Source organism: Eulemur rufifrons, chromosome 12 (assembly GCF_041146395.1).
Source record: "Eulemur rufifrons isolate Redbay chromosome 12, OSU_ERuf_1, whole genome shotgun sequence".
Lineage (NCBI taxonomy): Eukaryota > Metazoa > Chordata > Mammalia > Primates > Lemuridae > Eulemur > Eulemur rufifrons.
This window is the reverse complement of record NC_090994.1, coordinates 11,965,001-11,991,402: the sequence shown is the minus strand read 5'-3', so window position 1 is coordinate 11,991,402 and position 26,402 is coordinate 11,965,001. Positions and strand designations below refer to the sequence as shown.

General features: G+C 37.0%; 2 protein-coding genes across 8 annotated transcripts in view; one reads left to right on the top strand and one right to left on the bottom strand.

The window, feature by feature from the left end:
• Positions 1–581: 581 nt before the first annotated feature.
• CNOT7 (CCR4-NOT transcription complex subunit 7) lies at positions 582–18,698 on the bottom strand. Of its 5 annotated transcripts, none has more exons than XM_069484933.1 (7): positions 18,519–18,698; positions 16,821–17,032; positions 14,791–14,984; positions 9,345–9,506; positions 6,210–6,354; positions 3,778–3,888; positions 582–1,529 (listed from the first exon to the last, which is right to left on the bottom strand). In XM_069484933.1, the coding sequence occupies exons 2-7, from the start codon at positions 16,935–16,937 to the stop codon at positions 1,437–1,439; spliced, it is 822 nt and encodes a 273-aa protein (XP_069341034.1). In that variant the 5' UTR covers positions 16,938–17,032; positions 18,519–18,698; the 3' UTR covers positions 582–1,436. The 5 variants fall into 5 exon arrangements, with proteins under 5 accessions (XP_069341034.1, XP_069341030.1, XP_069341031.1 ...); XM_069484929.1 differs by having other exon boundaries at positions 1,468–2,212; positions 18,519–18,696; XM_069484930.1 differs by lacking the exon at positions 18,519–18,698 and adding an exon at positions 17,984–18,282 and having other exon boundaries at positions 1,468–2,212.
• An 80-nt stretch (positions 18,699–18,778) lies between these two features.
• Positions 18,779–26,402, top strand: part of VPS37A (VPS37A subunit of ESCRT-I) — a 41,421-nt gene continuing 33,797 nt past the window's right edge. The window contains exon 1 of one of the 3 annotated variants that reach the window (XM_069484926.1): positions 18,779–19,175. In XM_069484926.1, coding sequence (XP_069341027.1) covers positions 19,051–19,175 — 125 coding nt within the window. In that variant the 5' untranslated portion in view covers positions 18,779–19,050. The remainder of the gene's footprint in view (positions 19,176–26,402) is intronic. The other 2 variants (XM_069484925.1, XM_069484924.1) reach the window with 2 other exon arrangements.

Sequence of the window (26,402 nt, the reverse complement as noted above, 5' to 3'; positions counted from 1 at the left end):
TAAAAACTGTAGCCACTGCCTAAGTTCCAAGAAGCTCCTGGTCTTACAATGGAGTTACCTCCAGATTAAACCCATTATAAATAAAAAAAATCATTAAGTCAAACCATCATAAGTCAGGGACTGTTTCTACTTTCAGAGACAGAAACCAAAATTGATACAAGTTACAAAATTCAGCAACTATGTGGCTACTCAAAAGGCAATCATTATAATTCCTGTTTTTTTTTAAGTAGGTGAAGATCAAAATGAAAAGAAACCAATTAGAAACTTGCTACACTGTGTCAGCTTTAAAAAGAAGCCACAGTAAGTTATACCAAAAATGTATTTACTTTTTAAAGTCCTTCAAAATAAATGCATTCCTAGAAGGTAGAAATAGAAATCAATTCTTAATTACTTAGTTGAGGTACTCATGAAGAACAATAGGCCTACACTCTTGACTTGCAGAAGGCTAAGACTGTTTTCCAGTTAAAGGACTAATAGTCATCTATGGTTAATGAACGAAGTTGCTGAATTCTGTTCAGTTGCCCAAATAAAAGAGAATATCCCCGAATAAATATTTCTAAAAATCACCAGTCATCAACATATATAAGAAAACATTTCTGAAGCCTTTATTTACAAAAGCTTTAAAAACAAATAATACCCTCTGTTTTGCAAATGATGTTTTGTTTAAAAAGGACCACCCAGTTACAGCATTATATAATGACTAAAGAATGTACAAGGGAAACAAACCAATGTGTCTAACATTTGGAGATTTGCTAATATTACTGATTGAAGTGTAGATAACACACATTTTAACTTGCAGTCCATCATTTCAGGGTAGAGTTAATGATTACCAAAAAGTCTTCCTACACATGCTCTGGTCTGGTCACATATTCTGCATGGCTAAATAGTTCACAGTCTCTTTTGTCAATATATATAAAATAGATTGCAAAGATATACACAAAAAAATAAACAAGCATTACACTCCTCAGGTAATTTTATTAGCTATATATATATGAATATATATATATTTTGTATTTTGTTGTTTTGCACCAAATCTTTCCATTATTTATCTTTGTAGCAACTATGAAAGCACAATTTTTGTCTTCTAATTTAATTTGGTACAAAATATACCTAAAGTCTTGTTGTCTTTGGATTTTAATAAAATTGATTTGTGTAATCAACAAATCAAGAGCATCATAAGTATGGCTATAAAATAAAAAAGCAAGGGTAAACAGTGATGGAATAAAAAGAAGCAGATCAAGAGAAGTGTGCTATCATAAAATAACTGTAGCTTCAACATCTTGAACACCAGTATCCTGGTGGATATTAAACATCCAATCACAAGGGATTTTCCCTGAAGGGTGTAAAGCTGGTTTGAAAATTCTTCAGTCACAGAGCAGCCTATACACATGCCAATTAGAAACTGACAGACACTAGATGTGCTTGGAAGATTAACACTACGTACAGAAACAGCAGGTAACTAAGCTCCTCAGTAGTTTGTCTTTTTTTTTGTTAGTCTTGCTGAGTTTGCACAATGAATGTGCTATATTCTGTGGGTCAAAAATAAGCAAATACTGTATAAAGTTGGCAGATGGTCATTTTTCCATCTTGCTCTTCTAAGAGCAAGAAAAACCAAAATTTCTGATAAAACAGAGGATTTGAGTCAGAATCACTCTCTAAAGTGCAAAATTGATGGTCCGCAATCTCAAATAGCTAAAACTCCTGCAGAATGGAAGGGAGAGACATGAAACAGGGAAATAAATTACAGTCAGTGCTAGTTAATTTAGGAAAAGGGAAAAATAAACCAAGCTCAAGTAGGTAAAGTTTATCAAAATATTCGATATGATATAGCTTTCCCCACTGTTACACACGCTTGCTAACCAGTATATTAAATTAAGGCCAAATTTAACCTGAATGCGTTTCTATTTACTAAGATCTGAGATAGGAACGGTCATACTTAGTAGTGAAAGGCAGAAAATAAAATGAGCTATGAAAGGGAAAAAAGAAAGGTACTGTCTATTGTCAAGGATTCAACCAGAGATAAAACCTATATACAAGCATGTGTGTAGCTCAAATAAAATAAAAATAAAAGGACTATTTCATGTCATGACTGCTTGTTGGCTTCCTCTTCATATGCATTCCCTGTGCCATTCTGTACATAGGATGAACCAGAACCAAGGCCATACAAATGACCACAATATTTGGCATCATCAATATGATCTTCAAAGAACATCTAAAAAGGAATTTTGAAGAAAAAAAAAAGATAATTTTAACCAGAAGGTACCATTTGTAATTTATATTTCAGCAATGTAAGTACAGACTGTTCATCAACTATAATGACGGCTCTTTTCTATGGTGTTCCTTTGAGACCACACATTTAATGAACAAGATTAATGTCCTGAAGAAGCACAGAGCTCAAAAGAAACCAAAGAGACCACAGATAATTGTATCAATGCATGTCTTTTCCGTTAACATTTAGAACACTTTTATGAGCATTTGTAATCATGTAAAAATGACAGACATTTTAACAATACTCAACAGTAAGAATGAATGAAAATAGCCAATAATGGCGGAGGAAAAAAGTTTAGGTTTATAAGTTGCCTTGAATCTATGTGCAAGGCTGACCTGGCTACAAATAATCAAACCCTAAACATGTTATGGACAGTAAAATCTGAACATTCATACTAGGTTACTGTCCTTCAAGCAGCCAAGAAAAATAAAGATAAATTAGTACCAGAAATCCACCATTAATTAAACCATTTAGACATTTTTAAAATGCAAAGCTGAAAATCCAAAAGGTGGTTTTGATTCTCTAATGTAACACTGGGAAGGAATATAAAACAAAATATTTACACGTCATGAATAGACAGTCCGAATCACTTCTGAATCAATGCTATTTGGCAAAACAACTTTAATGCTTTCTATTATTAATACATTTCTACAAGAAGTCTTAAATTCCCAGTCTCAAGTCAATACTTTAATGTCTATACTTGAAAGAATTCCAAAGCAAGTATTTTGCAAAAGGGATAATTTTTTTGTAGGTAAAAAAGTCCATCCTATTTTGTTTTTGCACAACCAATTTTCTTCTGTGTTTACCTATACTGAGGTACACCTGTGCATATCATTTAATTAGATAACCTAAGAGTACACCTGGATCCTTTAATTTCATTCTTCCATACCTAATTTTTTTATATTTAAGGAACTGATATGTGCCTTCTGGCATTTAAGGAGAGTCTTCCTAATGTGGTTTTTGATTGAACTACTTCAGACTTACTTAGAATTCAAAACCTCTTTGTAATTCAATCCAGTAAAAAGCATGAACTCTATGAAATCTTCAAAGCACTGAAGGATGGCATGAGCAAATATTTTTACTACCAGTCTAAAGCCCAAGAGAAGGCCATGCTAGGGGAAACCTAATATACAGATTCCTTGACTTGGTAGAAGCAGCACTGATGTAGTCCACAGAAAGAACCTTGGAGTTCTCCCACAAGGAATGTGTCTGACATTGGATGAAAGTTACTAGCTTGTTTTCTCATCTGAGAAATAATATGGTTGACCTACATGACTTCTAAGGTAGTTTAAATTTTTGATTCTATGAAGAACTTGTTATCCTGTTGAACTACATTTCAAGATGACTTATTTTGAATACTTCAAGTGCAGTGGATGTAACTTATATGGTACCTCTAATTATATGTTTATTTAGTAAGTACTTATAAATGCCCCAAAACTTTTGCCACAAGATTTTTAATGTTCTCAACCTAACAACCAACTGAGAAAAAGGCACTGATGTCTTCATACTTCTCTCATTTTGAAAAAGGCCATTCCTGTAAGCAATGAATCAGATCCTGCCTGATGCTGTGGTCCTATTCGTTCCAGCTCCAACTGTTCAGCAACTTCTTGTAATCCACCCTAGAAGAAATAAAAATTGCTCATCAAAGAGAGAAACAAGTACTTCAGTTTCTAATTCACAATTATAAGCTTAGACACTGACCAAAATATGAATAAACTTTAGTATGTAAAGACAAGCCTTATGAAGATTAGGGAGAAAAAACAAGTGAATTACTAATGTATTTGTTGAAAGTGGGAGAAGTTTGTAATTTAACAGAAAATGAGATCCTAATTGGGAAAATTTATCTTCATCCTGTTTTAAGATAACTTTCCTAAATGTAAGGGGGAAGCAGACCATACACAGGGTAACGTTTACCAAGTACATTCATAGTCTATCAATCTAGCAATAATTATAAAACTGAATAGCTAGTATAAACAGTTTCTTTCAAATTTTCTTAAACTTCCCACCAATCCATCTCTAAATGGTTTTCATCTAAATAGTTTTTACAAAACAAAGCTATTATGAGTAATCAAATCATTAAGAATTCACTAAATGCTTAACTATGGTTTTGTTAGAAAGAATATAAGCATACAACTTCTGAGAAGGTCTGCTATAATATGCCTATGTTGATACTGCTAAGATTAAAAAAGAAAGCTAACGAGAGTGGAAAGAAAGGAAGAGAAAGAGAAAAAAGAAAGCAGCAAAGAGTGAAAGAGGGAGGAGGAATAAAGGAGGAGAAACAAACACCACAATTAACAAAAATAAAGCAATGTCTCTCTGAATTGTTAAAGCCTCCACTAGCTAACTAGCCCTTCTCTGCATCACAGCTTGACACAGTGCTTGCACAGCAGTTGTTTCTGTGCTAAAAATAACATGAGGATTAGGTATCATTAGCAGCTACGTAGGAGAACAAAATAGAACTGAACAGAACAGTATGGCTGACTATCGGTCAAAAAGCACCTTTGTCATTAACCTAAATTTTAACATGGCAGCTCACTCAGGCCTACTCTCTAGAATATCTGTACTTAGAAATTTCCCAATAACATAATGAGCAATAATCTGGCTCTCTGTTCCTGAAAAGTATCATTGTACAGACATGTCAATTTTAAAAAACATTTACCAGGACAGATTAAAACAGGCAGGCCTTGGATTCTCAGCATGCAAAACACTTCACTGGGTGGGCTGAGTTTCTACAGGAAAGATACCCTACTGCAAGTTCACTTGCTGGAAATCCCCTCAAATTACACAGAATTCTGCTGCTACAAACATAAAATAATCTTTCTCAATTTCCCTAGTTATATGCTAACTATATCCTGTTATTAGAAGCAAATAAACTTTGGCCAAAAGACTGCTTCTCTTACAATTTTCAGTTTATCTGTTTAAAGCAAAGTTTTCCTTATTCAATTTCTAAATTGCTTCTTTCTGCTTAAAAACAAGGTTCTTAAAGTCCTTATCATCCCTAAAAGTGTAACTTTACTTGTACTTCTAAAACCTGATGAGGAGAAAACCTGATCGACCTTGGTTTCACTGAAGAAGGGAGGGACAATGTAGGTTCTATAAAGCAACCACACTGCCCAAATGTGTTTTTGTTTCTTATTTTAGTTATAGCTTATAATACACATACCTAAAAAAGACAAGAACACCATATCCCAGGGGCCTGTGCCACTATAGTGAATTTGTTTTCAAAATAAAGGAGCACCTTTCCTTATCAAAGAAACTTTCCTTTTGAAAGAATTAATATTTAGAAGTAAAAAATTATTATACACACGCTAAGCAGTGTGAGAATGTTAGCTACTATCCAGGCAGGACCCACACATTTCTGACAGCACTTATCCACACCACATTGACATCTTTTGCCCAGGAAAGAAAAAAAAAAAACCCAAAAACAACCTTTTAGTGATGTAATTTAATCCTAGGAGCTGTATCCCATGACTTGAACTGATAAAATAACATGTAGCTGAGATAGGCCAAAGGGAAAAACTCTTTTTCTGCCATACTACACATTGCTGGCCACCTCAGATCTTATCTTATAAGGACAGATTATATACATGTTGGGAGAAGAGTGAGAACCTGTACTTCTGTGCATATGACAGCCTCATTAGTCCTCACATTTCTGTTCTGGTTCATGATTTTCAGTCTGACAAGCAATGACAAAAATCTGACCTTTAGCTCAAATTTTGTTGAAAACTTACTCTGCCAAGATATACTGAAGCTTTGAAAAAGGATTTCCTATCAAATATTTATGCAAGAAAAAGAATCACATGACCAGATAACGTAACTTCATTTAACATAAAACTCAAAAATACGATTTAAAACAACATATCAGCCTAGGATCTTATGTCAGTCACTTGGTCTGAATAGTGTGCTAACTGTAGATAGATAATGCCACCTGAAGCCTTACTTTGAGATTTTTGCAGCTCTTCATGAGGTACTTCACATCATAAATGACAGGAAAAAATAATCGAAGGATCTCAAAGAAGTCAAGTTCTTCTTCAGGCAAGTTAGAGTTGGTCAGGATTTTGATTAAATAGCCAAAGTCATAACCACTACAAAAGGGTTAAAAGAATACAGAAGAGGGACACATAAATACCATAGACATAAAAAAAAAATAAATAAATGTTTTTCTGATACAAATTTTAAGCAAGTCACACTAGAGGCAAAAAGGAAATCAATCAAAAGAAAGTGCACAGAAGAATGGAGAAAACAAACATATTTACAAATGCAATGGGAAAATGCCATCATCTCTCATAAAATGCTAAGAACTTGTCACTTTATCATTCAGAGTTACCAATATACAGATCTATACTACCAAGCCAAGCCTGTAGTCACTAAAACACTATTTTGCTGATGCTTGAATAGAGAACACTAAGATGACATCAAACTCCCCATAGATGTCTCAAAAAAAAAAAAAAAAAAAAAAAAAAATTCTGGAAATGGAGAAATAAAGGTGAATGTAAACTTGGCCAAAAATGTCAGAAAGCAGTAAGAGAACTCACATTCGGAAGGCAGAAGTCATGTGAATCATCCCATCTTTTATATAAGGTGGCTATATACTTCAAAAATCCAAGGAATAAATTGCTAACAAAGAATTTTCACCTCCCTTAAGTGACTTTATTAAGGGAAGTGAACAATTCTCCTCCCTCACAATTCTGTTCCTATCTCAGTATGGCTCCCCAAGAGATATTTATTAATGGGAATGTTGCATAAGAAAGACATTAAGGTACTAAAGAATGAGAACTACCATCCTGGATAATAAAATACAAACTCCCACACTCTCAAATCAAGACTTCCTGTCCCTATCGTTTGGCCTTTTCCACAGCTTTCTGTCTCCCTACACTCCTGGGCCACAGTCACATTCCCCTTACACCCTTTCCCCTTGTCTTCCTTTCCTTCAAGGACCTCTGACAGGAAGCACCTCCACCCCCCACCCCCAGGGCCTCACGGAGCACCAGGTCTTTTCTCGTACTACCCTTTAAAGTACATGGACTGTTTTCTCCACTGGCAGGAATCACATTTTAAAAATACCTTCCTTTCCTTGCATATAGTTGGAACTCAAGAAATATTTGATGAGAGATGCTATTAACCCATCTTTTGGGGGAGATACAAAATAAAATTCTATTTAATGTTCAGAATTTGATTTATAAAAGAAAAAAAGCTTTACCATTGAAGATCATTAAGGAATATCAATATATAAACATTAAAGAACAGAAACTTTTAATGAGGCCGGGCGCGGTGGCTCACGCCTGTAATCCTAGCACTCTGGGAGGCCGAGGCGGGTGGATTGCTCAAGGTCAGGAGTTCGAGACCAGCCTGAGCGAGACCCCGTCTCTACTAAAAATAGAAAGACATTATATGGACACCTAAAAATCTATATAGAAAAAAAAAATTAGCCGGGCATAGTGGCGCATGCCTGTAGTCCCAGCTACTCGGGAGGCTGAGGCAGTAGGATCGCTTGAGCTCAGGAGTTTGAGGTTGCTGTGAGCTAAGCTGACGCCACGGCACTCACTCTAGCCTGGGCAACAAAGTGAGACTCTGTCTCAACAAAAAAAAAAAAGAAACTTTTAATGATATTTAGTGGAATAAGACCTTATCATAATGTATCTTGATAAATGTTAAAATACACCAGAGTCTAATTTAGATTCTAAACTCCAAGAAGACATGAACCCTGTCTGTTTTTGTTCATCTTAATACCCCAGTGCTTAGCATACATTAGCAGTATTTGCTCAGAGTATTTTCTCAAGGAAAGAATATGTCATACACTAAAAGGACAGGATAATACTTTCCAGTTCTTCTGTGTGCACATGTCTAGGAAAGTAAAAAGAACTAAAAACAAAATGCTCCTTATATTAACAGTCTTAAGTCATATCTCCTGAGGTGGTTCAAATGGAGGAGAAGAGAGAGGAAAGATGACAGGTGAGAATGAGCACACTTGGTACCTTCAACTCAAAAATTACTGCTTAATGCTACATTAAAGTTGACTATATGAACAGTCCTTCACTATAAACATTCCACAAGTCAGAGGTAGAAACTCTAAAGTGTGCAGGAGATTTATATTTAAAAAGAAAATATGTGAAGTGGATCAAGTATTAGAGCATTAACACCTCTGCTACACAATGCTTTTCAAGAACAGAACAAAAGGTCAGAGAAAATCATTCCTAAGATTACCTTCAGTCCCTGGATTGTCTGGTTAGTTTACTTAGACAGGAAAACTCTTCCTCACACCTGGAAGTCTATTTTTACAAAATGGAACTAATTTCCTTTCCAGAAATTCCCTTAAATTATCCAATTTTATATAATAAAGAATTAAAAACCACTACTTACTGAGAATATACCATGTGTAAAGCACTTTACTAGAGGCTTTAAAGATGTTATTACTGACCACTAAAACAAGTCTGTAGGATACTTCTTCTAAGGGATGCTTTCCCCATCACCCCATTTTGAAAAAATTAAAATCTACCCACATACATCCCTAGTATTTTCTTTGCTGTTTTATTTTTCTTGATAGCACTTATCACTAACAAATCACAATATATATTTCAGCATTTTAAAAAACTGTCTGCCTACCCCCACCAGAATGGAAACTCCATGAGGACAAACATTTTAGTCTATTTTATTCACAGCTTAATTCCTAGAATCTTATCACAATGCCTGGCATATGTAGATACTCAATAAATACGTATTTTTTAATGAATGGTTTCTCTTGTAAATCATTAAAACTAAGTCTTAGAAATGTTAAATAACCCTAAGTACACTGATTCCAAGTGACATTGCTGGATTTAAACCAAGTTCTTTCCATTTTTCCAGCCTGTTTTCTTTCCACTATGCAACACTGCCCCTCACAGGCTAAAATGGATCCCATATTATGAAATTAATCTTTAAGTAGACCAACATTAGCCTTTTAAGAGTTAGGAGACAGCTATACGGCAGTCAATTCTTTCTAGAACTCAGCCTGAAATTGCTGATACAGTGACCCAAGCAAGGGTGAAGCAGGTATGAGATGGAAACACAAATGCCACTTTCAATGCAATGTTTTTACCTATGAAATGACAACCATTTGACCCCTTCGCAGAGGACCACTCCCGAAGTCATAAGAAGTTCTGCAAAGTACTGGGTCTCAATTCCTTCCTCTTCATGTTTTTTAAACTGGATACCAGATGTTGTTAGTAGCTCTATAGAGTCCTGGGCATACATGTCCTCCCTGGCAGGAGAAAGAGAAAGACAATATTCAAAAGTGCCATTACTTCAAACAAACAGTTTTTCTTCCGCTTATATCGCTTATAACAACAACTACGGTGCCAGAAACCAGAGAGAGGACTGGCTTGCCCAGATGTTCCAATGCTTTACGTATACACAAGGAAAATACAATTTAAATATGAGGGTCATTCTTTCAGAAAAGAGTGTCCAAACAATAAATAATCACTTAAACGTCTGATGGTGAGATTTTAATCTTTACTAACAACTCAATTTCATTAGCCTTTCATACATTAAATAAATTGGGGTTTGAAAAAGGGATCTTCTACTCACCAGGGGCTACCACCATAGAGTGACAGACAAGTTCTTTTCAAGGGCTCTCAGTCCCGGCAGCCACCGTAATGCTGCCAGATGGCACTGCAGCCACAGCTGTTAGGGGCTAGGCCACCTCCCCTGCTCTCAGCAGCACCAGGAAGGAGATCAAGTGGAAAAGATCTCACTTGGCTGAGTTAAACTACATTCCATCTTACAGAAAAAGGAGATGGCTCCTCTCACAAATGAGGAGCCTTTCAAATAGCTCCAATAAGCGATAAACTCTTTAAAAGTAAGGACTCTGCTATAACAGCAATAATTTCTTCTTCCAACAATACTAATTCTAGAATACTGCCTTCTAAAATCAAGCCAGGAAATCTAAATATAAAATAATCCTTCAATATTTCACTGAAGCCAAAAGGAAGACATCTCTAATTTCCAAGCACAAATATAAGGATATCCAAAATATTAAATCAAAAAAGGTTAAAAATGCAGACATGTTTTTGAGAATAAATGAAAAAGTATTTTGTGAACTTGCCATTTAACTTTTTGTACACTTCTGAAACGTAAGAATACTGGTTTCCACCACTTAGCAAAAGAAATTTCTAATAAACATTTTAACAAGACTAATTAGACCATAGGGAATATTTCACTTGGGCCAAAAAGTATCCTTATGGCTTATCCTCTAGAAATCAATTTACTTCTAAATGTCTGAAAAATAACAAAGGTAACAACTGAAATATTTAAAAACAGGGGAACCACAACAATCACTTTAAGTCAAAATTTTCCCTGGAAAATCCTTTAGGAAGGGTACCTGAAGAAACCCCAATATAAGTTTTTTTTTCTTTTTTCAGTTAAAGCACAAACATTATTGGCTTTGCTATACTAAAAATGTGTACCTTCAAAACTTAGACTCCCACCCATCAGGTCCCCATGGTCACAGTGAGGCATGCTGCAGCAACCACAGTCAACCAAAAGTATCACAGATTCTTCTCCAGGCTCACGTTATCCTTAACCATATGTTCAATTTCCTGTTATTTTAGTTTGTCGTCTCCCTCCCAATCAGAACATAAGCTTCAAGAGGACAATGATTTTTGTCTGTTTTGTTCAATGTTTTCTCACCAGATTAAACAATACATGGATGAAGTGGAATAGTGAGTGTTTCACTATTTAAATCAGTATTTCCCAATCCTGCCCAGTGATATCCACCCACAGATCTTACCAAAAATTCCCAAGTTCCACTGAAGTCCCAGACCTGTTGAATCACAATCCCCAGGTGAGAGACCTGGATGAGTACCTCAGGTATTTTATAATCAATTAAGTTTGGTATACAAAGATGTGCATATAAATGTCTTTTGTTGTTGTTTTTTTCTTGCACAGTTCATGTAGCTCAATTCAAGGAAGTTCATGTACTCACATCTAAATTTCACGGCACTGAATTATTTTACCATTTGGAACCAATCTCATGCTTTATAATATCCAACTCATAAGAAAGAGAAAATTGGAAACCCCACACAGGTAAGCTAAATCTGCAGATAGGATGAAGAAAACTTCCAGGGGTAAGGGAAACATCCTAATTATTATGACTTAATTCTCCAAATCAGTAGACTGTCCCTTTCCAAAGGTATCCATTTCAAGTTTTTAAACCTTTCCATTCTGCCTTCCTGACCTGCAAAAAAAAATCCTAGCAAATGCAGGGAAATATTATTAAAATATGCTAACCTCAAAAAGGAATTAAAATATTGTTTAGTCAAAATGTAAGATTTAGTCAAAATATACAGATGCTGGCATTGGCTTACTAATTGTACAATAGTATATTCAGGACAGTAATTAACAGTAATATGATCTCTCCCAACACTAAAGTGTAATCAACTACTGAAGTTTAAGGTAGCAAAATATCCAGCTATAACTGAACATTAATGAAAACTATGCACAAATCGCTATAAAAGGTTTTCCAAAAAAGCAGAGATGCATGGCTATCCTTCTCATGTAATATCCCAAAGAGGCAAACTAGGTAGGTGGAAGTCAGTAAATGTATCAAAATTACCTCTTTCTACAAATACTTAGCCTACTACACAAACTCACATTTCTAAACTCAGAGGTTAAAGACTGCAATTTGGAAATGCCCTCCAACCTCAAATCAGGGCTTAACACACAAGACACTCACCAAAGGGTTTATAAAGTACTTTCCCAACAAGCTGCTCACTCTAGTAAGTACTTCTCTTTATAAATAAAATTAGCTTTCTTAAAAATATAAACTGCGATATATTTAAATTTATGCTAAAAATCATAAAGTTAAAAGGCAAATAAACTGGAATACAGATTATCACAAATACACAGTTACTAAACATAATATTTAATGAACTCAAATAAACTGATAAGAACTCAAAGATGCTGTAGGCTGTTTTCCTACCAAAGATTGTCCTACAACTATTAGATGACAAGCCAGCCAACTAGCCCAAATCAAGAGTTTAAAAGTCAGAATTCTCTCCCAACACAATATTCAGAATATTTGTCTGTTTATCCTTTTCTTCATGAAATTAACTGTTCCACAGGCTATAAGACTTCACCGCATTGGTGCAGATCTATTAAATTCCGTCTCCTCCTCTACCCAAGTAAAATGACTCTCCTAGAGCACTTTATTCCCCTCTATCTTTCCCTGAAGAGTTCCCATCATTTTTCAGTTCTCAAATTCAATGACAGAAAGAATGACAGACAACAAGAAAGAAAATTCACAAATATCTTCAGGCTTGGTACACTCAATATCTTCTAATTCTCACAATCTGAAGTTCCAAACCATTTGTCTATAATCATCTACTGCCTATTCCTCAAATCCCAACTTTCTACATGATTTTAAAACTTCTCTCTCTGTATACAGTCTTTTAATTACAATCCTCTGCAACTCTATATCCTTCCCTTTAAACATCTCCTAACATTAGCGTAAATGGTAGCAAAACTTGGTAGTAAAACTACAGTAGCCTTCTCTGTGTAAAAAAGAAAAAAATGTCACTCAGAGGCTGCACTAAGAAAGTAGATATTACCAGAACAAAGATATTTCTAGAAAAGAAAAATCAATTTTACCAGAACTGAGACATTGATGGGTCACCTCCCACTCATGTACTGAGATCACAACAGTATCTAATTTAAAAACAATGTTCTAATTATTAGCTTGAAAAAAGCCAAGTGAAATGGTAAAGAACTCATTTTTTAAAAGGACATTTCATCATTTGAAGGCAATTTTCCCAGCATTTCAGAGCCGTAGTCCTTATAAAAGGTTATCAGTTTGAATGGACACAAGTACTTTTTACCCTTTAGAATGTTCTGGAGAGTATATTATTAATATTAAACCCAACAGAGTGAAATGGAGAGTCAGGCTAAACACAGTGCAATTATAAGTCATACTACTGCACCACTGGCACCACTGCCCTTTAAAATCATCAGCCCTGCTTCTCATTAGATTGCACATGTTAAATAGCATATAATTCAACGAAGAATAGACACAAAGAATTCTTACACTGATATTACCATTAATTTTCCTACAGCTTCTTTTACTTTTTTTCAAATCAGATAATAGAACATATGACACAAATATAGGCCATCAAACATAAGAACACTGCAATATTTAAACATACAATAAGTAATCACTTAACATTGTTGATAGGTTCATGGAAACTGCGATATTTATGCAAAATGACATATAACAAAACCAATTTTACCACAAGCTAATTGATGTTACAGAAACAAGAGTTAACTTCCTACAACATATATCTAGTCACGAAAACATCATGAAACTTGTAATTAAAGACCAAAACACTTCAATAAATGTAAGCTATACATACATTTAAGAAAGATTAATCAAAACAAGACAATTATTTACCCATTATTCCAGTTGAGGGTGAAGAGTGGCCAGAGCCTATTCTGGCAGCTCAGGGCCCAAGGCAGGAACCCACCCTGGCCAGGACACCTTTCCACCGTAGGGTGCACTCACACACATACCCACACTCACGCACACTGGGACAACTGAGACACTTCACCTAATGTACAAAGCTTTAGGATGTGGGAGGAAACCACAGTACCTGGAAAAAACCCACACAAACGTGGGGAGAACATGCAAACTCTACACAGACAATAGCCCCAGCCAGGAATCGATTTTTTCCTTATTAACATTATAATGAAATGATGTTGAACAAAACATTATTCAAGGACCTGCTGTGCTTATAATAGGTTAAACATTTTATTTCCCCAACTTACAGTTTGCAAATAATCTGCCCTTACCCAAAAACACTCTAAACTTCTCTCAACTATCAAGCCTACTTCTACCAATAATATAAAAGTATTATAACTAAGAAAAGTGGGTGTAGACCCAGGGCTTGAGTTAGAATACAGATTCTGACATATTAGAAACACGAGGTTCAAGGATACTATTACTACTTGTGTATGTGAATTAAGAGAGGTTTTGTGGGCTTACATGAGAACATAACCATTATATAACACTGATTTAAAAGGAAAATACACTCAAGTTTCCAAGAAGTGTATTACTGTATTTGACACGTAATCTACTTATAAACTGGAGTATGACTGCAATAATAATTTCTTCACAAAACAGATAAATATAACAAAAAGTCTATATTTAAAATTGCACACAAAAAGTTTGAAAGTAAAACTAATGTGGTAAGATTATTTTTTCTATCAAGAAGTACTTTCAATACCCAAAGTTTTCCAAATTCAAAAAAAGTGGCAGGCATATTTTAAACATAACATCTCTAAAAATCAAAGTACTTGAATTTAGAAATCTTCCTTACCCTAGATTTTTTTGTCCCATAATAAAAAAGAAATGCAAGCTTTTGAAATTTTACATTTTTTATATATTTCCAAGATAATTACACCAAATTCACTCAGAATTTCACCATACTTGAAGGAAATCAATTCCTAAAATTAAATTAAATTAAATTTGGGTTATATAAGTATTTCCCACTTACGTCAAATTAAACTTAAAATTAAACTGCCAAGTTGAAGTTCCTGGAGGGTATTCTCCTTGCTCATTCATAAATGTCAGTCCTAGCTGAATTATCTTTAACAAGTCTACATTACATCGCAATAGTTGGTACTGATAGTCAGCATTGCTCCTGAATTCTCCAATGGGTCTTGCAACCACACCTGGAAACTCGGTGTCCTGTAAAATAGTTTTAAGATTCATTATTTACTAAATAGTCACAACTCCAATCACAAATTCTTAGAATAATTTTTGATGCAAGTCAAAGACTCCTGTTACAGATGATACTCTACTCCTTCATATTCAATTACAAAATAACTTTTACCTAGAACTTTTAGACCCATAAAGTGCTATAAACTTAATGACCTTTTCTTACTTTAAATATATCAATAAAAAATTACTATGTATAAGATACACAGCATAAATGTAACCAAATACTTACTCTATACCCAACAAAGGGGAAAAACATCATAAATTCCTATCTCCCAAGGGGTATGTGAAACTCACAGTATTCCAATGCAAACAGTTTCTTGAAGAACTGGTTAAAAAGAGTGGAAAATATGCTGTACTTCTCAATTGCTTCTCTAAGACAAGGTTTATCTCAACATTAAAACTCTCTTAAGAAAAGTGTCATTAATCACCTAATTTCTTTGGCTAAAACAATATTCTCTCTGGAGCCCACAGAAAGCACGTTGTCAAGAATTGCAAGCCATCCGCTCATTCCTATAGGATGTTATCACTATTCTAATGTTGCTACTTCTTATCATCTGAGACATAAATGATCACCATGAATTTTCACTGGATAAAAAAAATTTCAATTCTGAGTATACCTTTATTAAACAGAATGTTATCTATGTACATACATTCATATTTTAACCAATCAACCTGCCCCTCCTCAAAGTGTACTTATTTTTATTTATTTGTATTAAAAATACTGAGGAAATGATACATGAGTTTTTACCATTAGACTCTTTAAACTAGGGCTAGCTAAGACCAAAATATCAAGACAATACGAAACAGTAAAGAAATTAGTATTTCTCTCAATTCAGTCCAATTCAACAACCACTTTATTGGATACTCTACTTCTTATGCTAAGTATGGAGGCAGAAAAGACGATAAAGACACAAACTCTTGCTTTATGGAGCAAATAATCTAGTGGACCTAGAAAACAAAGTAACTGCAACAGATATACAAGGTTCAACAGTAAAGAGGAAAAATAATTAACCATGTGTACAGTCTAGGCAGACTTTATAAATAGCACGTGCAGAAGCAGAGTTGCTTAATAGCACAGTATGTTCATGGAACTCCAGTGATAATTTAAAAACAAAGTGCAGGCCAACAATGTTTCACTGGGAGATCTGATTGTTTTATTTGAGAAAGATATCTGGGAGCTCATCTGGTACTATCATCTAGGCCTCGGTGTTACTAGAAATTGACCTGGTACTCATAGCTAGGACCTAATGTTCTCCTGTTGAACACAAACAAATTCACAGAACTTCAACATCAGACAATACCACTCTGTTTCGCGTCTGAACAAGGAAAAAACAAACAAACCATGTCCAAACCACAAAAATGAGCAACCAACCCCATCCTGGCTAAATCCTGCAGCTTTAGCATCGCTCTAGTCATCTCTCATTTCAATTAAGATTTATTAAGATACCCAATCATATAATTACTCCAACTTTCTGACAGCATCCGATCCATAGCAAAGTCCTGCTTCCTTAAGCCTTCCCTAAAACCATCTGAAACAATCCCAAATCCTAAACTCCTTTCTAACACTCTTTTACTCAAATGCCACATGGTTCCCAATACATTTCCCCTCATTGCAATGAATAATAAACCCAACCTATCAAATTAAAGTGTGATCCTAATGGTTTTTGGCTGAAGGGCACTGACAAATTTGTTTCATGATTAAATTAATCCCTAAAAATCAATCAGAACGGTTGACTGTGAGGCTTAAAAAATTCCTCTTCTTCCCTCATAAGAAACATTTTAAAGATTTGGTCATAGGCATACCATAGCCACGTAATTATATTTTCGAATAACTTGACGAATTTTCTTCATCTCTTCATCCAGGTTGCAAGCCCAAACTTCACAAATTCTTTGGCTATGATCTACAGTTGCTGCTGGCATAGTGAGGGCCCAAGGGAGTCTAGATGCCAAGCATCAAAATATTATACTTGATTGAAGATTTTTTTCATAAAATACTTTATCCTTTATTTATGTACCTGTCAAAACAAAAACCAAAATAAAAACCAGATATATGATAAATCTCAATCACAGAATAATTGATTTGGTAGAAACCTAAGAGGCTATTTATTCAAAATCCTTGATTCATAAGAAAATCTAAGTTTAGGGAGTGACTTGTCTAAGTCACACAGCTAATCTGTTGGGAAAAAAAAGGAAAACACAGATTTCATCATTCTAATTTCACTGTCTTTTTAAAAATAATGTTTTTTAACATATGCATACTAATCATATTTTAATAACTTTCCACTAATTAAAGATTGCTCTGAGTTCAGCTCACCCTCGGCATGAAACTTGATGAAGTCATCCATTTCCAGATAAAACAGAGAAATTACTTACATACATGTGACAAGATGTTACCATGACAAAAATAATGTTTGCTTTTATACTCCTCACTGATATTCAAAATTTGACTTGATTATAAAATCTACTGGGATTTATTCAAACTAGATTGGAAAAGACGAAGGAAAACAAATTTTTAAAGATGCTGTCTGACAAAAAAGTAACAGCCTCAGAAACTGTTTGAACGTTTGTAACTGCACGAGGGAGAAAAGGCAACAGAATGTCTGAATTTTAAACTGTTTCTTTCTAACTTCCTAAAACTCGGAGCATTTTCCGTGGTTACCAAGGATAGATCTCACATTCCTCGTCCATAAACACAGGGTTCATTCATGGTACATAATGATAACAATACGGACCAATATACGGATTCTCACGGGCAGGGAAATTTCAAATGCTCCTTCACATTTCACATAAATTTGAAAAAAATCATAACGGTAAAAGAGGAGGGTCTTGTGACTGCCTTCCAAATTCTGAAGAGTCACAAATGTAACCGCGAATGCTCTAAGAAACCAAAGGAGATCTACCACACTCCTCCTTTATAACTCTCCCCACCCCGAGAAACACATAAACACACACACACACACACACACTTGGAAAGATCCTGTAGTTTAACGTTGCTTCCCTCCACCTCTCTCTCTACTACAGTTCCAGAAGCCCCGAAGAGGCACCAAAGGCCTTCTCATTACTAGAGGTAGCATCTCCGTACTGCATGCTCCCAGAGAAACGAGAGGACAGCAGCGGCATTCAAGTCATGGACAACTCTCTTCCCTGACAGAGAGACAGTGCGAAGGTGCTGATAACATGTACTGGATCCACACTGATTCCCAAACACTGCAGCGTGAAGGTGTTAAGAGCTGAGGATCTAGGCCACCGCCCTCCACTCCCAATTTCCGTCTCACATCGAAGCCCCAGGTACAAAGCCTTTACGTCATCACTCCGCGCCAACCCCTGGACGTACCCCCAACCCTAGTTACCCTCCCCCTACCAGCCGCTAAGCGCTTTCCTTCAGCCGCCGCACTCCAGCTGGCGCCATCGCTCGCCCTCTCAGGTCCATCGCTCCCGCCCCCCTTCTACCTCCCCAACCCGCCCCTCCCCCCGCAGGGCTGCGGCAGAAGCAAGATCTACTTTTGTCGCTGAGCTCGCGCTCCTCCTCCTCCTCCTCGCCATAGAGACAGCACTCGGCGGCGGTGGTGGTGGCGGTAGCGGCGGCGGCAGCGGGTGCCCCATAGACACCTCTCACCCAGCAAAGGGGAAAGGGGAGCCGGAGCTGCGCTGCGCCGTGCTGCGCCGTCGCTTTTCGCACGTCCGGGCGGGGGCGCTAGATGATGACGCGAACACGCAGAGAGGGCGGGGCGCGCGGGAGAGGGCGGAGCACGCAGGTGACGGAAGCTGTGGTGGTGGAGTGCTGGTCCGTCCGACTGTCTGAGTGCGTGTCCTGCGCGGCAAGCCGCTCCTCTCCGGCTGTCCGCGGTTGTGGCATGTCTCCCAGAACTCGGGCAGCGCAAGCCAGGTTTGCTTAGAGACAACGCGGTCCCCTCAGCGATTGGGCCACGGGCGTCCAAGCCCGCTCCTCTGTGGCTGGAGAACAGCCGGGCTAAGCCCCTGAGAGAAGCAGGCCAGAGCCTTCTAGGGCCTCGGGCCCGGGGACCCGAGGAGGATGAGCTGGCTCTTTCCCCTGACCAAGAGTGCCTCCTCCTCCGCAGCTGGGTCCCCCGGTGGCCTCACCAGCCTCCAACAGCAGAAGCAGCGCCTAATCGAGTCCCTCCGGAACTCACACACCAGGTGACTGGTTGCTGCCTCTTCCGACTGAAGGAAGAAATAGGGCGGGAGGGCGGGCTGGTCCTAACCACCCTCACAGCTTGTCAGGTCAGCTGCCTGTCAGCTGCCTCACACACCTCCCTTGCTTTTGGGTCACACGCGTGTACTCCCACTCTGCCTCGTGTTTACTCTTTTCCTCCGGACCCTCCCTGCCTCCTGCCCTACCACTTCTCAGCTCTTCTAATACGGATTTGCTCATCCTTCCTGACAGGCTGTAATCTCTCTTACAGTCTGTATCCAATATCCTTTGCTCTCCCTGGCGTCCTCACTAATCTTTCCGTTTGCCCACCTGGTTGCCGCGTTGGCGGAATTGTTAAAATACTATTACTTCGCGAAAGAGAATCGCGAAGAGTAATCGAGTTTCACAAAGAATGGAAAGTAAAACTGTTGCAACATTAAAGGAGAGGGAAGCCAAAGTCTGCCATCAGTGAATTCTTCTCGAATGAGACTGACATAGTTAATCCTCTTGAATCTCTAAGTTAAGGTTTGCTCCGTTCCAACAACCTCCCCAGCTCTGGCAACTGTCAGTGTCTGTACATTTCTCACTTCTTTCATATTCTTGTCCTCACACTGAGGAATTATCTTATATGCATCTTGATTGTTCTGTTGTCTTCCTGAGTTTTTCGTTTTATCATGGTCAGATTAGAAATATTTTGCAATTCAAATGATTTCACCTGCTTTTACTGTAAACTGCTGCAGCCTTTTATATTGCAAATGTCTGTGGCTTCTAATGGTTTTCAAAAATTAGAAGTGCATTTTTATAGGAATTCTGGACATATTTACTTAACAATTTTACAGTATTTTATGTAAAGGATGTCAACATTGTTAAGCCCTAACCCTTTTTGAAATAATTTTTTCATACGTTTAAAAATTATATATCATGAGATAATAAATTGAGTAAGTCCTATTGATCAGACTACCAGGGGTCATTTCATCCGTTACACTTTAACAATTTTTTCCCAAGCAAGTAAGTTACAATATAGAATAGCTTTAAATTAGATATATTGTTAAAAGAAAAATTCACTGCGAAATCAGTTTGGCTAAAATGAGGTCTGTTGCTGACCGAACTTCAGGTGTTTCTCGGTTCTTTGGATTGTTGTTCAGAAGTTTTCAAAAGGTGAAAATTTGTGACATTTAACAGGAAAGCATGGCAGGCTATTAATGGTGGCTTTCATTTGGAAAATTAAGTTCTTACAAGTCTAGCTTATTCTAAATCGTGTTCTGTGATGACCTCTTAAGAGCTACTCTCACAAAATATGCTTATAAAATAAGGTGACTCATTTTTAACATAACAAAAATTTGTCCACTTAGAAGTTGTCGCCTTAGAAGACTATCTACTGTACTAGATCTATTGCAGAAACACTTTGGGGATTAATTGCTTTCAAGTCTTTAGTATACAGTATTATGTTAAATATTCTCAGTGCTGGCAAATTTTTTCTTTGGAGTTGGAGTTAATTTTTTTAAATACTTTGAAGTCCCTTGCTGCTAAGACTAGTAAATAAGGGAAGTGATTGATCTGAAATTTATATTTTAGACTACCCAAATAAAGTGAGTTTCTAAAGCAGGAATTGTCAATCTAAGGAGTTCTGGAATTGGGTTAAAAGGATCAGTAAATACCCTAAAATGAATGCAGGAGTGTCCATTTTATATGTTATTTTTTGAGCCAGAAATTATGGACATGTGATTGGACATGTGACATCATCTACATATTTTTTAGTGTTATGAACATATAACTTTACTCTTTTAAGTTCTTCTATAAAAACACTTAAACTTTAACTTAACTGAAATAATTTCACATTTAGAAATTATACTTGAATAATTCTGGAGACATTTAAGTAGATCATGTGCTTCCAGTTTTCAAAGAATGACACAATCTGGGGGGAAAAAATGCCAAACACCTGTTATTAAGTCCACCTTTTTAAATACTGGTATTTGTTTTTAAGCTAGCTGGTAAAAATTATCTATCTGTGCAGTATCTGATGTAGAGGCAGAAAACAGGTATACCTTTCCTCACCCATCATAAGGGGCATGTGGCCAACACTCCTATAACAAAAGACAGGTTAACAACAGAAAGACATAACAAATTTATTTAATCAAAGTTTTGTAAGACATGGGAGCCTTCAGAAATAAAGACCCAAAGGAATACTGCCTATTCTAATGCTTAGGGTCAATGAAGAACATGTAGAAATGAGATTGGACAAAAAGATATTACCCAGTGGTAATCGATGAATGTGGGGGAAACCTAACAAGGCCTACCTGTTAAGATTCTTCTTGACCTCTCTGTGTAGCATTCTTTCCTCCAGGGTATGGGGCAGGACCCTTCTAGAATGAGGGTATTCAAGGGAAAAAGGAGAAAGTGACTTTTCTAGGTTTTATGCTGTCTTTGAGTAAGAGGGGTTCTAGTTTCTATGACCCACCATGGGGAAGAGGAATTTTGGTTTCTATGACTTGCTCTCGGGGAGAAAGAGAAGGAAGACAGGAGAGCAAGAGAAGGTCAGAGAGAGACTTTGCTTCTGAGGCCTTTCAGTCTCCTTTAGTTGAAAATACTCAGCATGTCCATAGTTTGGGGTATCGTTTTCTGAGCCCCAACATATAGTACTATTTATACTTAAAGATTTTTGTGCAGACACCAAGATTGTTTATTCTGAAGCTGTGCTATGTAAAAGTTTAAAGAATGTTCAAATAGTTTTTTATGAATAATACAAAAACTTGACAAATTGTGAATGTTGGTGTCTTGTTGCATGCTGCCCACCTCCCTCATGTTTCATAGTCTGTCTCTTTTCCAAATGTCAGGTCACTAGGTCTTTCCGGACAGTTAAAATATCTGACTTTTTTTCCATCTGCCCTACTGAGTAACCTTTCTCTACCTCCATTCTTTCACCTCCCTTCCAACTCTTTTTTAACTCCTTGTAACTCTGAAAATTCCACTTTAACAGAGTCTCTTTAAATCCCTTTCTCTAATGGTTTTAATCTCCTTTTTTGTTACTTTAAATTCTTGCTTCCTCATCTTCCTCAAGCCTCTCCAAAAGATTAGGTAAATTTTATGTGTATTTCCTCATCTAAGTCTCACAGGTATGTTACCGAAAGTTCAGTACTTGTCCCTGAGGACAAATCAGTGAGAACGAAGTATGAACACAAATCGTTTGAGGAAAAGGAAAGAGACATTTATTAATTTGCCAGCAAATGAGGAGGGCAGTGGACTAGTGTCTCAAGGACTGCCATCCTGTCTTTAAGCAGAAAAACAAGGCTTTTTAAAAGGGGGGTTTCAGTGGTTTGGCTCAGGTCCATGTGACCAGTGAAATGGATCAAGGCTTCAGGATATTGTTGTTTAACATATAATTTGTGGTTTCAGTCAACCTTATCTTTGGTGACTGTGATCTCATGATCCTTGTCTGGATAATTCCGTTGAGCCCTCTCCTGTGGTTTAACTGGAAAACAAACAGCAAAGAACATTTTTCTATCCCTTTGATTACTGGCCTCAGGGAAAGAGTACAGGTTTTAATTCCCAAAAGGGGTGGGGAGTTTTAAAGAGACAAGTCATAAAACATTTCCTTGCCCTTTTTGAGACCTTTACCTCTGTTACAGTATGCAGGGCAAATGAGAAACTGTCATAGATGACCAAAGAAAGCATTTAACCAAAGCATAATACCATGTTTAAGTCTGCTATGAAAATAGAAACTAGAAACTATGTAGATGAGGCTAAAGTAATATATTCTATCTTCTGAATAATAATTATCACAGTATTCAATTTACAACAAAAATTCCTGCGTTCATATGCAGGAGTAGAACTAATTCTGCTGTTCCTTATACTTCCTGAAGAGGCTCACTTTATGGGACACTGTTGGTTTCCCACCCAAATCCATTTCCCCTGACTTCTTAGAAGAGCACTTTTCAAAATTTGTTTTCCCTCTGCATGGCCACATACTTAGAGGAGGCTGGGATCTTTCAACCCCAGGAGGTGAATAATGATTGTTTACACCAGTGATGATGGTCTTATCCACACCCCACCCCTCAAGTTATTGTGGAAGCAAGACTCTTGGTCAATGGGAATTAGAGGGGAAGTCTGCTGGGGAGCTGCTCAGAATGTTTTCTCAATAGTAAAAAGAGAGGCCTGGGAGGAAGAAATGTCTCTTTTATATTTTGGATATTGTTGTTACATGGGACATCTGGAAGTGCATGAATCATGAATGAAGATGAGGCTGACTGCTGAATGTGATAAATAGAAAGATGTGATGTCCATGATAATGTTTTGCTGCTAAATTAACCAACTCTGGAACCTCCCTGCCTCTGTACTATTTGTTGTTTAAGATAATATCTCCTCACTGTTAAAGCCACCTTTACCCTAGTTTTCAGTTTATTATAGTTGGAAATATTCCAAGTGATACACTCACTAATCCCAATGTGTAAAGATTCTTCAGAAGTGAAGCTAAGTATTTCCCTGTATTGCTGCTGTAATCAGAAAATAGTAAAAACTGATGGTCTAAACAGTGACTATGCTAACTATACAAGTTTCTCTTCTCTCACTATATTTAAACTTAATTAGCTTCTTTATTTTATTTCCTTACCTCTAAACAACAACCTGGAGCTATGTTGTGAGTGCTAATTATTATTTTAATTAGCCAATTAAGAAATTAATTTATTTGTAAATTCAAAGTTATACAAATAATAACCTTCTGCATTCATTTCACTAGTAATCTTTTGTTTTCTTTTTCTTTTTTTTTTTTTTTTTTTTTGGAGACAGAGTCTTGCTCTGTCACCCAGGCTAGAGTGTAGAGTGCCCTAGCGTCAGCCTAGCTCACAGCAACCTCAAACTCCTGGGCTCAAACAATCCTCCCGCCACAGCCTACCAAGTAGTTGTAGTTGGTACTAGAGGGACGTGCCACCACGCCCAGCTAATTTTTTCTTTTTCTTCTTCTTTTTTTTTTTTTTTTTTTGAGACAGAGTGTCACTTTGTTGCCCTGGCTAGAGTGAGTGCCGTGGCATCAGCCTCGCTCACAGCAACCTCAAACTCCTGGGCTTAAGCGATCCTACTGCCTCAGCCTCCCGAGTAGCTGGGACTACAGGCATGCGCCACCATGCCCGGCTAATTTTTTTTTTTTTTTATATTTTTAGTTGGCCAGATAATTTCTTTCTATTTTTAGTAGAGACGGGGTCTCGCTCTTGCTCAGGCTGGTCTCGAACTCATGACCTCGAGCGATCCACCCGCCTCGGCCTCCCAGAGTGCTGGGATTACAGGCGTGAGCCACCGCGCCCGGCCTTTTTTTTTTTTTTTTTTAAGTAGAGGCGGGGTCTTGCTCTTGCTCAGGCTGGTCTCGAACTCTTGACCTCAAGCTATCCGCCTGCCTCGGCCTCCCAGAGTGCTAGGATTACAGGCATGAGCCACCGCACCCAGCCAATAGTAATCTATTACGTGATAATTCTGGTGCTATTTGGGCTTTATATTCAATAAGAATGTCTAATTCGTGAGTTATTACATTTACCAGAATTGCTTTTTTCTTTTTCACTCTGGTACAAATAATAGAGCCATAATGAAAGAAGCCCTGAACTAGGAGTTGGGAAATACAGATGTGTCATTAACTGACAGTGCAACCTTGGAAGGTCATATAACCTTTATAGGATTTATGACCAGTGAAATGAGAGGATGGCTTTCCTCATTGCTCTGCCCAACTGTGAAAGTCTGTTGATTCCTCAGGCTTCTCAAGGTAATCACACTTGTAGAGATAGAAAGCAAAATGAATTTGAGCATCATAAATGGAAGCAGAAAAATCAGTACAACTTAGGGAAATAAAAGCTTTATAATAAAACTGTCCTGGATTGCAATTCTAGCTCTAACATGTACTGGCTATATGACTTCTTGGCAGGTTACTCAACTTCTCTGATCTTCCAGTTCCCATCATAACATCAGGAATTATGATTCCTGTCATGCAGGATTTTTTGATATTTAAATGATATATGTAAAATATTTAGAAGAGTATCTGGCACATAGTAGACATCTGACAAATTACATTCCTTCTTTCCACTGCATAGAATCAGTGTACCTGAAACATTTGCCTCTTAGCCTGCATGCTTCTAACTAGCTTATCATTTATGAATCTCTCAAAAATGTACATGTAACTCCTTTGTGTCTGGCATGACTACTTATGACTTTCCATTTAGGAAGCAAGTCCATTCCACAGCATTAGTGTTTTCATAAATGAAATGTACCTATTTTGAAGGGTTTTAGGCATGATGCAGGTAAAGAACCTAGAATATCTAGCACGTAGTGTAAATGTCAGTTGTTATTGTATTTAATTCTTGTACATTTCTTAAAAATAAGTAGTGCCAATCCCCATAATCTTTAAAAATTGTTTTGGTATTTTCTTTTGCTGCCAGTCCCTAAATTCCATTGTTCTTTCTGATTGCCCAAGCTTTATTAACTTTCTTGAGAGTCGGCTATTGTATTTCTCCCCTGACAGCTGCTAAGCTTAACTCTTTGCTTACACCTATAAGACTTTCTTCCCTGAATTCATGGGCTTCTTAGTAAGTGTGAATCCTATTCCCTTCTTTCTATAGATTTGACTCTCAGCTAATAAGGACTCACACGGACTTGGTAACACAACAGATTTGTAATGAGAGGATATGTGTATGTGTTTTAACCTATCTCATATTTTTAAAAAAAGGATCCATTGCCAACATTTAAAAATTGAGATTTTATATTAAAATATTGGTTTACAATTTTTCTTTTAAAGACTTTGTTAGTGTATAGTTTTATGTTCATGTTAAAATTAAACAAAAGGCACAAAGATTTCCCCTATACCCTGTCCCCTCCACCTTTCCTTTTAAAATGAAAAGATTTGACAACAGTTTTCACATAACAACAATTTGCTTTAAGCTAAAGAGTAGCTGACCCCTTTGCTGGGCTGCGTACTCTCCGTTTTACCGGTTTGCAATCCACTCCCTGTTGTACTACAAGCAGTCCTTCACATGCATTACCTAGATCCTGTAAGTATTTGAGATTTAGACTTCGTTGCAAAAGGAAATCACCTTAACTTGTTGCAATAAAAAATTCTGCAGGTGTCTGCTATGCCTTAGCGTATTGCAGCTACAGAAATCTACAAAATGTTGGCCGGGCGCGGTGGCTCACGCCTGTAATCCTAGCACTCTGGGAGGCCGAGGTGGGTGGATCGTTTGAGCTCAGGAGTTCGAGACCAG

What these genes read in the sequence shown, in the direction of transcription:
- CNOT7 (XM_069484929.1), bottom strand. Translation starts at nt 16,937, where the DNA reads ATGCCAGCAGCAACTGTAGATCATAGCCAAAGAATTTGTGAAGTTTGG. An exon ending in AATTTTAAGTTTAATTTGAC is followed by an intron (nt 9,507 to 14,790) that starts GTAAGTGGGAAA and finishes TTCTCCTGCCAG; the next exon opens with GGAGGACATGTATGCCCAGG. An exon ending in AAATGGTTGTCATTTCATAG is followed by an intron (nt 6,355 to 9,344) that starts GTAAAAACATTG and finishes ACCCTTTTGTAG; the next exon opens with TGGTTATGACTTTGGCTATT.